Source organism: Zonotrichia albicollis, chromosome Z (assembly GCF_047830755.1).
Source record: "Zonotrichia albicollis isolate bZonAlb1 chromosome Z, bZonAlb1.hap1, whole genome shotgun sequence".
NCBI classification, from domain to species: Eukaryota; Metazoa; Chordata; class Aves; order Passeriformes; family Passerellidae; genus Zonotrichia; species Zonotrichia albicollis.
In genome coordinates this window covers 2,672,398-2,688,182 of record NC_133860.1, presented here as the reverse complement: position 1 = coordinate 2,688,182, position 15,785 = coordinate 2,672,398, and the positions used below count along the sequence as shown (strand labels likewise).

At 40.2% G+C, this 15,785-nt stretch overlaps 1 protein-coding gene across 4 annotated transcripts in view; it reads left to right on the top strand.

Moving 5' to 3' along the window:
* CEMIP2 (cell migration inducing hyaluronidase 2) overlaps positions 1 to 2,590 on the top strand; it is a 51,881-nt gene extending 49,291 nt beyond the window's left edge. For all 4 annotated transcript variants that reach the window (XM_026795079.2, XM_026795078.2, XM_014268921.3 and 1 more), the window contains exon 24: positions 248 to 2,590. In XM_026795079.2, the coding sequence (XP_026650880.1) occupies positions 248 to 444 (197 nt within the window). In that variant the 3' untranslated portion in view covers positions 445 to 2,590. The remainder of the gene's footprint in view (positions 1 to 247) is intronic.
* Positions 2,591 to 15,785: the final 13,195 nt, after the last annotated feature.

Here is a 15,785-nt window from a genome sequence, read left to right as displayed (position 1 = left end):
AAAGCTGGTTTTATAACTGTCCAATTAGCTGTGTTTTCAAATTAAGATTTCAGGGTATTTAATACTAAATATTGAGACAGGAAAAGGCAAATCATTATTTCTTTGTAAGGTGCATGTAAAGCTTAGAGTGGATAAATGTCCTGAATAATGTGGGGGAAAGAATTTTGCCTTTGCCTACCTAACCAGTCCTGTGTGGTGCTGCAGTGAGCTTGGCTGGTTTGGTAATGCTGAGCTTTTTCTGTCACAGGAAGCTTGGCCTTTCTGGGCTTCAGAGGAAACATTAAGCCATCCTGGATTAAGCTGTTTACCAGTCCTGCTGGGCATGGGCTCGTTCAGATAGAAAAGTATATCCCTCTGCAACTGGAAGAGTATGGCTGTGCCAGAGCAACTAAAAGCCGTCAGAAAGACCTCGAGCTTCTGAAGGAGGCTGCACGATCTCATTAAAGACTAAGATGTACATAAAATCTGGGGGAAAAATGTGAACTAACTTATTTTTTAATTTATGGCATTTTAAACTATATTGTTATCCAAGTAAATCATGTTATTGTCTGAGAGATGTTTGCCAGCATTGACTGCTTGAATGCCAATCTGTGCACCTTCTAGTTGTACAAAATATTAAAGAATTTATTAGTATTTGTATAAACAGGTTTCAGAGATTTTTCAGATGTTTGTATTTACTGTAAACGAGTTCCTTCTGTTTAATATTCCTTTTGTATGTAAGAGGGTATTCATAAAAGCCTTAAGTTTTTAGTAACAGGTGTTGGAGTGCATTTTGGGTTACTTGAAAGATTAGCATCAATGCCTTCAGAAACAGCTTGAATTGGTCATTATAACTTAAGCATTTTTCCCTCAGCTGTTTGGGTGTTTCCATGGGAGTTTTTCTGTCAGCTCAGTTACATTCTCAGTCTGCTTTCTAACATGTTAAAGCCCAATCTCCCCTATGCATGAGGCTGACTCAAGGGATTTTTAACTGCAGTAAATATTTTTGCTTTCCTGTGTGAAAGATGGAGGAAGGAATTCAAAGATCCAGCCTGGGGCTGGGTGAGGATTGTGTACTATTCAGCAGAGCTTTACAAGGCTTTGTGTACAAGTGTGGCACGCAGAGCAGGAAATTACTCCTGTTCTTTAGGATCACTGTTTATTCTCTCTAAGTACACAGGTGTGTCTGTAAGAGCTACTTTGATAAACAGTCTAGAAGTTAAGGCTGCAGTCTTGAGTACAGCTTGACTTCAGCTTAGTCTTTTAAAGCTTTTAGCCAGAATGGCAAAGCTAAGATGCTGTTACTCTCAATTTGTTGGGAAAGGAAGCTTCTACTCTTGCAGTGGTGTTTTTTTGTTTTGTTTTGATTTTTAAATTTTTTTTTGTTGGTTGGTTGGTTGGTTGGTTGGTTTTTGGGTTGTTCTTTTTGTTTGTTTTTTAGTGTTGATTTTTCTTTAATTATTTTAAGGCTATCTCAGCTTTAACTTGTGAGTGAATGGAAAGTGCTCTCAGTTCATTAAATCGTACCTTCTGCCTTAACTTTGATTCTCTTAGTATACTCATGTTGTTAATTCTTGTTGACTTTATATTAGGTCCATTGATTTAATCAGGTTTTGTTTCAATTAATTGTCTCTGCCAATAGTGTGAAAATCATTTAGAACAGCGGCACAGCTACCCTTTTTCAGTATCTTTGTCTTTGAAATTAAATTTCAGGGACAGTAAAGATGCTTTTCATAATAGGGAACAATAGGTGCCATAGGGCTAAAATGTAACCCTAGTTCTAATAAAACTGACATATTTCCTTCTTCTTGTATATGTTCTCATTCATTCGAGCTGGTATAATGTATTTACCATTCATAGATACTTTGTGCTTTGAATTCAAAATAGAGTGGCTGTTGTAAATAAACTATGTCTTCTCCAAAGATGTTGAAAAACTGTGGGGATGTATTTTTTGTGCTTTAAAGGAGAAGAGGCACAATATCAAACTTATTACTCTGTTCAATTAAAATATGCTACCTCAGTGCTACAATTAAACTGCCTGGTCTAAGTGAGAAAGCAGGGGGTAAGGAGTATGATACAAGAGTTGAAGTTAACAAATAGATGACCGATACTATTTTTATTGTAAAACCAAGCCAAATGGATGATTGTGTATTTTGCAGTTGTTTTGATGCACAGTTCTCTTGTTATGTTTAAAAGAAAGGTAATTTTGTTAGGGGAAGCTGTGATAAATCTTTACGACTAACTGTAATGTTTGGTGTTATTAATGCAGGGCAGTGATGTAAATGCTCTGAGTGCAGTAGTGATAGTATTTGGGGATTAAAATGGCTTTAAGGCTTCCTCTGTTCTCATGCTTGACAGAGAAATAGTGATGAGGTGGTGATCCTCAGGCTTGTGAAGTTGGCCATTATTTATGATATTCTGCTGTTCTAAGCGTCTTGTAAAAGTTGTCCTTGGAAGCGTCAGGGGTATTCTGATGTAGGGCTTACTGATGAACAATTGGACCTGAAGTTAAAGTGTTTGTCTTTTGTGTAAATTTAAACACTTGACAAATAGCATAAATAAATTTTTATGTCTGACAAGGCAATAAAATTATGGGTGTCTTCTATTCTTGTATCAAGTAATTCTATAGTGTGTGCTGTGTCAGTAATACAAACTGTCTTATTTCAACACTGGTTTACTTGTGAAGTTTGCGGAGCATATCCTATTCTTCATTCAGAGACAAGCTAGCAACACTGGAAAGGAGACACTGATGGTGACTGAAGTTATGGGTCTGTCTTGGAAGCCACATATCTCAAAGCTGGCCTCAGCTGCTGAGTGTACAATCATTTCAGCTCTGGGAAGCAAGGAGCAGCAGTGTTACTGACTCAGGGGCATCCTTTCCATATCTTTACCTTGTGGGGAGTGAAGAAGGTGAAAAAGGTGAGCACTGTTCTCAGTGGGGCCCAGTGGCAGAGAAAAAGAGTCTGTGGGGGCACATTGAAATGCAGGCACTTCCACAAAAACAGAAGGAATGTTTTTATTAAGTGGTCAGGCACTGGAATTGATTGGCAGTGCACCTTTGGAGTGTTTTTCTATGGAGAAGCAGCTTTAACTGACCCTGCTTTGGGACAGCAAGTGTCCTGGGCCCTCTCCAGTGGTGATTGCCAGCCAGGTGATGCTGTAATTGTGGGATGTTAAGGCCACTGATGTACCTAAGCCTCTCTCTTCAAGTGCACCAGCTGTTGCAGCCTGCAAGGACTGAGCAAGACACTTCTCATGTCTGAAACATGGTGAGTCCCCAAACCCATTCCAAAAGGCATTGTAATTGCTTCTTCATGCTCAGGCTTTGTATACAAATAGATGGATTTCTATTCCTGGCTCAAATTATGTCATCCTGCAGTAAAGAAATTTAAAAAAACCCAAAAACTAGGGAACAAATTTCTCGGAGCCAGTAGCAGATTTAAGTGTGCTATCAATAAGGCCCTGTCTCTGGCCAAAGGCACCACTGGAAATCCAGTGTATGAGGGACAAGAGACCCATCCTCAAAGAGCCAGGATGATGGCAAGGACATGCTTAGGAGAACAGAGACTTAATTTTGTGTATTGTGGGACAGCAGTGACAGCTGAGGCCCCAGATAACTTCTGACCCAGGCCATGAGTTTCCTGATCAGGGCAAATCACATAATTTCCTCTGCTTCCCCTCAATTCCTTTTCACCTTATGTAGGAAGGATGTAGAGCTAGGGATAGTCATCCAGCTCTGACTGAAAAGCTGTCAGCTGGATTTGATGCTATGTGGATCTGTAGCTGCACTGATCAGTGAAGGTCTCAGTGTTTGTCATGGTTGTATTTGTTTCATTCTGATGTCACCTTAGTGCCAGAATATCTGTGAAAAGCAGTAACCTTTCCTACTTCAAAATGTGAGCTTTAGCCCGTCATTATTTTTCTATGTTCTGTTCATACTTGTTCTAGCACTTATGGGAAGGTTTTGACCCTTCCTAGAGTTCACAAATATATTTTTCTTTCCTGATGCCTTTTCTTTTCCCTGTGTCTTCAGCTAGTTGAAGTTCTAAAATAGTAATCAGTATTGAAGTACAAAAGGCCACCTCTGGCTTGAGAAAATTTATGAGATTTTAAATTGTATGGCTGAGGACTACTGCAATTTTGCAGATTAAATTTGTACTACCAATTGTAACTTGCTAAATAAAAAAAAAGGGCTTGTCTGGCCACTTACTTGCATGACAGGGAGTGATGGGAGAAGCAAGTAATAGAGTTCCCCTTCTTTTTTTTTTTCCCCATTATGGAATTCTGGTGTGGGGAGGGGGAAGTAGTTATTGTATATAATAGAAACAATTTTAGACAGAGATGATACTACCACTACCTCCTAGTACCTGAAGGTACAGGATTGCTGGAGAGAGTCTTCTTATAAGGGCATATGGTGATAGAACAAGGGGGAATGGCTCCAAACTGAAAGAGTGTGCCTTTAGGTCAGATAGGAGAAAGAAACTCTTTGCTGTGAAGATGATGAGGCACAGGGACGGTCACCCAGAGGTGCTGTGGATGCCCTGTTCTTGGCAGTGTTCAAGTCCAGGCTGGAGGAGCTGTGAGCAGCCTGGTCTGGGGGAAGGTGTCCTTGCCCATGGCGGCAGGGTTGGAACTGGATGATCTTTAGGTCCCTTCCAACCCAAGCCATTCTGTGAATCTGTGAATTTTGGGAGACAGCAATCTTGGAATCTTCTGAGATCAGCCGAGCCTTTTTGATACATCATCTTGTGCTTTTAACCCATAATGAAAAAATTCAGAGAAACTTTAACTTTTCTTGAAAGGTTTGTAGCTGTCACGTTTGATATATTAGTGAGAAATTGGCGTGGTCAGATCATAGAGAAATTTCAAAGTAATCAGTCTGTATAAACGTTCTCCTTAAATGTGAACTTTGAAACTTTTAAAATTTCTTTTGTGTTTACAAGTGCCAAGCAGAGTTAGCTGCTTTCCCTAGAGAGGGAATTCTTTCTTTCATCTTTTTCCAAGCTGAATAGGTTGACGGGTGAGTATTCTATTTTATAATAATTTTGAGAAATTGTTAACAGAGCATACAAAGACCTGACTTTATATATAGCTTATTCTAAATGGAGAATCAAAACAAAGTGGTATTTCAGGATTATTTTAATGTGTGTAATTATTCTATGTAGAAAAATTCTTTGCTAGACCTGCTATAAGCAGATGGAAACACAGCAGTGTCTTTCCATGCAGCATTTCCAGTGAAATGCCTATTTTTCCGATTTTTTTGACAGATACCCCAAAGTGAGTTCAGGGTGTGTTTTGTGTAATTGGTAGCTTTTGGGTTTGGATCTCAGATGATATCATCTTTTTAATATCTGTGAAGTTCATGAGCAGAAGATGGTTTGTTCCATCTGTAGGGTGTGAACCATGATCTAATAGTTTTCCTTCAGCTCCAGTGCAAATGACTGGTGTATGTTTGTAGTAACAGCAAACAACACTGTAGTTATCTGTGGTCTCATTTATACTTCTGAAAAATTATTCTGTGATAAGCATCACTCAGTAGTATATATTGCACATTTCTGCTTTTTAATTTTTTAATAGTGTAATATAAATTTCCATATGCAGCATGTTTTGGTTGTATTCTTCTTTTTAATGTTCTTCAGGTTTTTCTGTCCTTCACTGCAGTGAAATACAAAGTGTTAGAAGATATGAGTATCTATAATCCCATGAATCACAGCAGATGCACAATTGCCACTGGGTTGATTCTGCTAGCCAGCAGAAAACATACAGTAAGAACTCATTGTGAGGCTTTAATAGCCAAACATGCTAAAAAAAAATGAAGATATAAGACCAAGTTGTTTGCAGTCTCTATTCCCTATAAGCTATTCACACCTTTCTTTTTTTGCTTTGTACAGACCTTCACCACTTATCTCTCAGTTTTGGGGGCTGGGATGCTACTCTGGTTTAAGTATCTTATTCCCACAGAATTTTCCATTTCTGATATTTCCAATGTTTTGCCTGCAGATTTGTCTGAGTAACTGCCAATCCTTCTTTTCCATTAAATCTATTTACAAAGCTTCTTAGAGAGTGGGTTGGACCTCTCCTGCTTTCCTACCCTTTTTGAGTTTCAGGATGTAACCTCTTTGTGGTGGCGCATCTCCTGCTGCCTCCTCGAGCTCTGCTGACTTCAGAAATGCCCATTAGGCCTTGGCGTTCATGTGGGAAATTACTGTGGCCAAAGCCAATTTTCTTGCAACCCTAAAAATAGTGGTGCCAAGTGAGACCCTTTAAACTCCCCTGGGCCACTGTGGGGTGTGACCAGAAATCTCCTGGGAGTGAGCGCCCTTTGGAGCCAGTGAAGGATACTCAGGAATCGCAGCAAACACTGACCCAGTGCTCAACCCTTCACCCAATGAGGAGGCACAAAGGCATCCCATGTGAGTCCTTCACTGAACTTGAGGGCATTTTTTCCCAGGTTTATACCTTGTACATATTCCTCTGGTCATACAGGTGTGTACAGGTGTGAATATGTCATAGCAAATGAGCTGTGAATGCTCTTAGATTCTTAGGTACTTCCGATTGGTAAGTTAGACCTCTAAGTGAGCTACTGTTGTGCTTGCAGCAAATTCTGTAGACTCTTCTGACAAATTAATTAAGTCAGGCTATCAATTGAGTGCTGTTGAGTACTGTTAGGTTTAAGTGCTGTTAAAACCTTTAGGCCTAAACATTTGATCAAGTCCAAGGTTCAGTTTGGCAAAGGCATTCACTCTGAATCTTTTGATTCAATAGGGGAGTCTCCCTTATTTTTTTTAATCCTTATTCTTTCCCCTTTTTTCATCCCCAGCTTCTATGATGTAAATCAATTTTATTTTTAGACTGATTGATTCAAATTTTAGTCTGATTTTTCTGTGTGCTCTAACTATTCAGTAAAGAACACAGTGAAGTTTGCCAACAAACTTTTTTACGCTTTCACTTCTATATTAAACTTGCTTTACCAATGCATCTGCCAGTGATTCCTTGAGCAACCTAATACATTCATTCCCGACTCTCTAAACAGAGTGATCACCCAAAATATACTTCTTTCATAAAATCCTCTTCTCGTCACTCACATTGTAGCAACATGTTCAAAATCAAAGAGATGCATAGAAATATCTTTGGTGAATAGATATTCAGAATCAGGTGGGGGGACATTATCCATGCCACAGAATCACAGAATCAGTCACTTTGGAAGGGACAACAGTGGGTCATGTTGTCCAACCACTGTTCAAGCAGGGCTGTTCTGGAGCACATGGCATTGTATCCAGACAGTTCTAGAATATCTCAAATCAGGGAGACTCCACAACATCTCAGCATCAAGCTGAAGGAATTAATAGCACAGAACTTGTAAAAATTTTCATTTCCCCTCCCTGTTTTTGTGTACAGTATTGCTTTCTGACCATCAAAGAGGTCCTTTGTAATCTGTGAGTCAGGGTGGGTTTCAGTTCTTCCACAGGCATCATGTTGAATGAGCCAGATTAAATACTTTGCAGTGCAGATTATGGAATTAGAATGAGTGTAGATATGAAGCTTAGAAATGTTGATATCCCCTCTTTGTAGGAACCCTCTTTTTAGGGTTTTTTCTTATTCTTCATCTCCCTTGCTTTCACACTTCAGTCACTGTGCACTCTTTACCACCCACATGCTCCCACCCTGGGTAGTTGGACACAAATAACATCACAGTTTGTAGTGACACACGACATCACTTTCCAAAATGAAGATAATAAATAAAGTTCACATTAGTATGCATATGTTTAACAGTTATTGACTATACAAGTAGAAAACAGGGGTCCTGAGTGAATTGAAATTTCTAGACTTGTGTATGTTTAATACATACATGCGTAAAGAACTGTATTACTCTATTTTTCAAAGAAGATCCTGAAAATTACAAAAATATTTTTGTTTGCAAGCAGTTCCCCTGTTTGCCTATGAAAGCCTGATCTGTGAAAGAGTAAATGATATTACAAATTGCCTAGAACTCAAGTTGATAAAAAGGTCATTGCTGGATCACTCAGAGCATGAAGTCTCAATACAAAGCTTAATAGGGAAGCAAATATTCTGTTAGGAGCACAGCATGTGGTAAATTTGAGTAAAAATCCTGTTTTTTCTCTCAGAGGTAACTGACTATACATGCACTATAACCAATAAGTGAACCCACACATGCAGTTAACCAAATTCTTGTCATGGGTTTAAAAGACTCAAATATTCTGTATCTTAACTGTAAACATTAAGAATTTTCAGAAATGTTATGCAAAATTAATGAAGCTGTACATAGATATGTTATTTGCCAGAATATACCTGCATAACAAAAGTACAAAGTAAGATGAAGTTTCTCACTAGGCAGAGATGCAACAATATAGGTACAGGCAAATCGTTCATCTCTAAAGACAGTAATTACCCGGCCATCTTTGTAATTTCTTTAAGCTGTCATCCAACAAATGCCTAATTTGTGCACAATCTGCCATGTGAGGTTAAGGTCATAAAAACAAGTGTTTGAATAGAAGTGTGGGGTTTTGTTCATAATTGTTGCAGAAGTAATTTGGCCATTTGTATCTAAAGTGAATATTTAATTCTGTTTTTCTTTTTGTAGTCTGTTAATTCTTGCTTTAAATTCTACTCCTTGTAAGCCAAGTTCTCATACTGTGAACCTTCTTCATAAACAATTAATGGACCCAACTGCATCCAGAGGAGCGCTCGGTGAGATTTAGAGAAAAAAGCAAACAAAACCCACCTTTCTCCATGTAACAGTGGTAGCAATGCATGTGGGAGGGTTTGTGTGTGTGTATGTATTTTCACTGACTTTTCACAGATTTCTCTGCCCTTCCTTGGCATTGATACATTTGCTGTAATACAGCTTATTGTTTATGTAACAGGTAAATTACAGGAACACAATTGTGCATAATTTTTTGGAAGACAGGAAGCCAATGATACTGATTCCAAGAATATGCAGTCCATATAATAATCCACTTGGAATGGGATATCCAGATCTTCAGGTCTGATTTTGAAAGCCCATGCAGTAGTTATATGTAGATATATTTTCATTTCCAGCACAGTCACCAAAACTCATCCCCAAAGCTCCTTTTACTGATTGTGTAGAGACTGTTCCAGAGAAAATGTGGGGGGATCACAGGATAGAGAAAGAGAGTTGATTTATTCTGGGAGAAAATTAGTTTAGGAAAGAAATATTTGTAGAGCTTGGCATGATTTTTCTTTTTGAGATAAAGCGTGTCACAAACAGGAATAGGTTCCTGTGCAGGAAACAGCTCTTCCGTAAAAGGGGCCAGGGAACAGAGTGTGTTAGGCCAAGACAGTGGCAGAGCAAGCAAAACAAGTGCAGTGGCTACTGATTTCCTTCCTCTGTCATGCATAACTCATTGCAAAACTGCAGAGAAGCAAATGCTCCAGCTTTCAACACGCGTCTGATTCAGAGTAATGTATGCTCTCATCCTAGCAGATTCTTAGATCAAAAGGTAACAGATATGGAAAAGCAAATACAGGCAGATGAATATATTTGCCAGCAAAATAATTATCCCAAGAGTATTAACAGAAAAAAGAAAGTTCTCTTCTGAAGAAAGTTTTTCACGAAAAGATTGGCATCAGGCTATGGGATGCTTTGACCAGTAGAATTTACATTTTTGTGCCTCCGGCAAGGTAATGCTTGTGAAGAAAGAAGTGGTATGATCTGCAAAACTAAAATTTACTCCTATTGATTTTACAAGCACTGCCATCAGAGGCAGAGAAAACCCTTCATGGGCTGTGGTCTCATACTCAGAAAGACCACAGACAAACTCACAAAGGGGAAGTGTCACACCTGCCTGGTTGGAGCCAGCAGACAGAGAGAGAAAGGATATGGCTGAGCGGCTAAGAAATTCAGTTCAAAAGAATCTGTAGCCAAGTATTTCTGGAGTGAAATATTTTGGAGTGAGGCTTCTTTGAAGCACAACTTTTCTTGAGCCTTTCAGGAGTGTCAGCCAGTGCATGGTATATCTCAGACCCTGGGAGCCTTGTGATTGTTTGCGAAAGGTGGTTTTGGTGTGTCTCAGCTACAGCCTGTAATGGTGAGGGGTCCCTTGCTGGGGTACTGGCAGCTCCAGCTGTTTGGAGCCAGAAGAGGCAGTGCCAAATGACAGGGAGTGTGGATTGCTTTACCACTTGGCACCTGTCCAGCAAATACTGCAATTTCAGGAGATCTCCCTGCCAGGCTAAACAACAAAGAAAGACTTGCCGCCACATTAACTGGTTAAAATGAATTTGCTGTAATAAAAAAATAAGGTCACTTTAATTAATGGTTTAGTGTAAGCCTCTAAATTGAAATCTTGATGGAGGGAATTAGAATAACCTTTGAGTGAACTTAGCTGGAGCTATCATTTGAGCACCACAAGAGGAAACATAAAGTGTGCATTGCCATGAGCACAAATTAAGGAGTATCTTGGATGCCAGTGCTGGGGGAATGGAGAAAGAATTTAAAGAGACAACACAATTTATTGGAGAAGAGATTTTTCTTGCCTCTTAGCTCCCACTCCAACCTGAGCATTAAACTGCAGGTGTTACTCACAGAAAATTTCCACACATGTCCATCTTCAAACAGAAACCTGAGAGCAGGGTTTCGAGTAAAATTTGAGGCTGACTCTCAGCATGCCTGAGGATTGTGGTGTAATCAACCAGCAGAGATGTTCTCAGATATCTCTGCCATAGCTCTCATGCCATTTTAGATTGCAATTAAAAAACACAACAACAAAACTTCAGAAGAAGTTGCCTCTTGTATAAAGCATGGCAACAATCCACTGGAGACAGGAGAAATTGAACTCGGTTGGAGGTAAGTTGTTTTTCCTGTCTTGGGGTTTTTTTCTTTAAAAGCTATGCTTTCGCCAAACATTAGTGTGTGGGCTCTGAAGAGTAGATATGCACGGCAATAAAGATAGCTTCTGCCTTTCAGTAGCAGATTGAAAGGTACAGATGGAGGTATAGGACAACAACTGCACTGGGATAGCTGATGCCAGCTAATAATTGCAACAGCAGCCTGCTCCAAACATGCTTGTAGCTGAGTCTGTGGAGTTTGTTCCTAACCCATTGCCTACATATCTTCTTTAAATATTATGCAGGGAGTCAGGCTCCACGCACTGCCCAGCACACCATATCAGGAGGGGCATCTGAGTACTTTTTTCCTTGCCCATTACAAAGTTCTTCCTTCCAGATCAATTTTTTTTCAAGAGATGTCAAAAGCATAAAGCTTGTTAGTCGACGTTAGTTCAGATTTAACATCTATTGGATATTTTTCTCTCTCCTGGTTTTAGCTGTCATTTTTTCCCTCAAGCACTAAGAAATAAGGCTCAAGAAAGTGCCAGCATACCTGGGCTGAGCCTGCGAGAATGTGTAGGAGTCAGGTGGGACCCGTCCGGTCTCGGGCGTGGCCACCATGAGGGGGCTCCAGTGACAGTCCCTGGTGGTGGCAGTGTGACTGCCAGAGCCTCCAGAATGGTCAGGCTGGGAAGGCCCCTTCACAAGGCTCTCTGTGGTTTTTGTTGTGAGTTGTGCTGCACAGTTTCCATAACAGAGCAACAAAACTGGAAACAAACTGTTTCCCAACAACATTGCTGTGGAGGGAAAGCCTACGGTCCCAAATAACTTTTCAAAATTATTTTTATCATTCATATTTGAATAGGAATTATGTTATTCTTATGCCTGTTTGGGTTTTTAAACATTGTTTATTTTTTCATGTAGGGCCTTATATTTCAGCAGAGGGCACTGTGACCATACATAGAATTCAATCCATTGATAGGGTCACATGAAAATGCAAAAATATTGTTCTGTTTTTCCTCAGTCCTTAAACCACTGGGCTATACATGTAGAATTTACTTATTCTCCAGTTTAATCACTGCCTCTTCATCATAGCTAAAAGATGAGAAGCAGGCAAGAAAAACTACTTATTGAATTAATATACCTAAAAAGAAAATAATCTCCTGACTTTTCTGTAGGAAAAAATTAGCTAAGTAAAGGCTTGGCCACTTTTTTTTTAGGGTACCACGGTTTCCCACAGCACAATGATGTCTTGAGTAGGCATTTTAACAGTAAAATGTAGGCATTTTAATGAAGAATTTACAGCAGCTCCTGTATCAGAGGATATGAGCACGAAGAGCAAAACCCCAAAAGCAGCAGTTTGTCCCTGCTGTAGTAGACTGGCCACTGCACCTCCAGCACCCTCCGCTGCCAGGCTGCCCCTGCTCTGTTAAGGTCTGTGGGCTGAGCAGCTCCTGTGTGAATAGGAAGCAGAGGTGTTGCTATCAATTGCACTCTGACTGATCCTTTTCATTCAGCTGCTACACAGAAAGTGCCAGTAAAAGGGTAGCAATGAGACCTTTCATATGAGGCAGTTTAGGGAGCTGACTCCCTGAGATAAATCAGTCAAATCTTTCAGGAGTGTATGTGCATATTTGTGTGAAAATGTGAGGTCAGGATAACAAAAAGAAACTAATATAGGCTAGTAAAACCATCCTTTAAATTTTCTTCATTGAGTCCAAAACTCATTTTTATTTAATGCTGTTTTATCCAAAGGTGGTATTTGTATTTCTCACACCATACATGACTTTGCAGGATTGCTTTCAGCTCTTCAGATAGAAGATCTTATTCAAGATATCCCCAGCTGATTTGGATGATAGCAAATGTCTTAGGAAAAACAACATGTTTTTTCAGAATGGTCCTCTTTCCCTTCCTCTCTGGATTAAACATGATATTTTTGCAAAACAGAAACATGAGCTCCTTGTGTTTTAGACATCAGGTTTTTAATCCTGGGTTCTGCAGGGTGCTGTGGTGCTAGACACCTATTATTTTTCGTGGCATGAGATCCACTCCCTTTGGCTGTCCTGCTGGTGTTTTCTCTGGTCCATTTTACAGTGCTTGTACAAAAAGACGTTGGGAAGGTTGGGAGAGACCTTGCGAGACCTTGGGAGGCTCTTTGTGGTGTGCAGGTATCTAATGCCAATACTGGAAACAGGTAATTCCAAAAGGGAGCTTCCCTGTGGGCTGTGTGGTAGAGTCCTGCCCTAATGGAGCCATGTGTCCTGAGAATTTTTTCTAGCCCCATGCATATGCAATACACCTGACAAACACAATAGTTATGTGCTGTTTTTAGGCAAAAGTTTATGGTGTACTTGCCCACCACCTTGTTGTCAGGTTGCCTTAACAAGAAGCTGTCAGCAGGATGCTTCTAATGAGACAACTTTTTTCCTTCAAAATGTACTAAATAAAAAATCTACCTGTTTGTAGAGGTCAAACAACAGTGACCTCTATCTAATTATTGTTCCTATTCCACCCACAAGAAGAGCTGCAGCAGTACAATTTTTCTGAAATTGTTTATGTCTTTTATTTGGGGGTAAACATGACAGCTGAGCCTACCAGAATCCTCAGTGACAATGTGAGAACAATGCCTGTGTTTTTTTTTACTTGTGCTCTTCATTTGACTTCATTACCACCCTTGTTCTTTCAGAGGATTGATGGGTTTCACTGTGTGACTCCCTTTGTCCCCCCTCTGCCCCACAGAAATAACGTCTGTGGCCATTCTTCCCTGCATGGCCAAACCAAGCAATTCAAAAAATAAACTTACCCCTGTTTGTGATTCTAAGTGATGCCATTTCTGCTGCGTTTAAAAGCCTTTCTCTGGTGTCTTTTTGTGAGCCTTAGGTTGTGCAGGTCTCTAAGAAAGCAGTGTTGCCTTTGTACGCCGGCATTTACAATGTAGCTGCCACTTACTATTCCTCTTTTTTGTCTTATAAAATACACAAAGAGATCCTACACTGCCTTTTACTTGTCACCCCCACCCTTGCATAAAATGGGAAGCATGGAAAATAAGGTTAAATGTTTAACTTTTTCAGATTTTTTTTAATGATTTAACATTATGTGAGAAGAAGGAGGAAAGGAGACAACACTGTGCACTTGTACTGGTTTGAAAAGAAACAGGTGATGACCAGAGTGATGAGAATAAACTATTGCATGATTGGCATAAACCCTTTCCTTCATGAGAAGATGGACTTTATGTAGCCATGTTGCCATTTATATCTATGGATTAAAAAACCCCACAAAACTGAGCAAAAAATTTTTAATTGTGTTCTAGTAATTTGTAGCACACCCATTGCAACAGAAATTAATTAGAACTGCAGTCTATCAGTGTAAATAGCAGCTCAGTAATCTAAGATCATCCCCTTGTATTTCTTGTGGGTAAAACTCCAAATTGCCCCCACAAAAGTTGAGCTGTGCCCTGTCAGGCTGCAGCAGACTGCAGACAAGAATGAGTTTGCCAGAGCTGCATTTCATGGACTTGTGTCCTTACAAACAGCTACCTGAGAGGGGGCAATATTGAAGACAGCAGGAACTGGAGACATGGGAAACACACGTGCAGGTTTGAGTGGCCCCATCAGCCACAGGAGCAGCTGGGGGGCCACGAGCAGGAATGGGGGAATGGCCAATTGCTCACAGTGGCCATGGAGAGCCATGGCTGGCTGTGGAACTCATTGTCCCAGAGCCCAAGTGGGATGTCCAGGTCTCCCAAGGGTAGGAGTACCCTGCGGCAGAGCAGATTTCTGGGAGCCACCCTCACCCACACACTTATGACACACTTCTGCTGCAACCACTAGTGGGCAAAGGACATCCTGCAGGGCAGAAGAGAGCGTGGGGAGACCAATGTGGGGATGTCAGGAAAGAGAAATGTGATCTGGTTCATCATTTGTTCCACATCAGGTCCCTTCCTCTGCCCATTTCCTTAATTTCCTTACATGCTCCTCCTCCATGCTCCACCTTGGGCAGCCTCTCTCCCAGTGTCCATATCAATCATGCTAGTTAGACTGATGAATCTGGATAAACTATTTAATTTAAACCATCAAGGCAATTTGATTCTTGCAGTGCAAATGATTCCATTCTGAGCTTAATGGTCCTCCCTTCAGAAATATTGCAGACTCTCTGAGCACGCTTTTGATTAAGTTTTGATTTAAAAGTGATACAACCATGTCACTAGATTGTAATTATTAATTTCATAATCAAGTAAACTGAATTTAGATGCCTAAAGATGATTTCTTGCCTCACATTTAACATTGTCTGGGGCATCTCGTTTTAATTTGTGCACAAATCCAGCAATTTTTGCTGATTTCATTCTGGTTTTCTCCATCTTCCAATATTTAATGCAGATTTTTTGCTAGCCTGCCCAGCACAGGTTTTTTGCAAATTTTTGTAACATCTGCTGCTGTGTGCACACACCTAATCTAGTAGTTAGAAACTCTCAGGATGACCACACATGCATTTCACTGTGTCATAAAAAGGGAGGTAGCTGAAAATTGCGTACCTGTTTTGTTTATGCTGAGGTGCTAGTAAGTGTTGTCTATGTAGTAAGTGTTTTCAGGCCCCAGATGTTGTGATTTAATATGACTTGATTCTCCAAGAGGACTACTTCTTCTCTCAGACAAAGCTGGTTACAAGGCAATCAGGACTTTATGAAAATTTATTGAGATATTGGCTGAAGAGATGAATTTTCTTTGTGCTTAGGCTTGGAAACTTTGACCTGAAAAGAGTGGTGTGGTAAGGAGAGTAAAATCTTGAGTCGGCCCAAGAGCAGCTGCCTATTAGAGTATGTCATTCAAACCCACCAGTTGACAATCTAAGCACATGTTTAGCCCAGCAGGCAGCACTGTACTATAAACGCTCTCAAACACAGCTGAGAGCCAAGAGCAGCAGACTGTGTTTACCACAAGACCCAGCTTTGCTACCCTGCAATGCTGATGGCACGAAGATCTGCGGGCAGGTCCACAGAG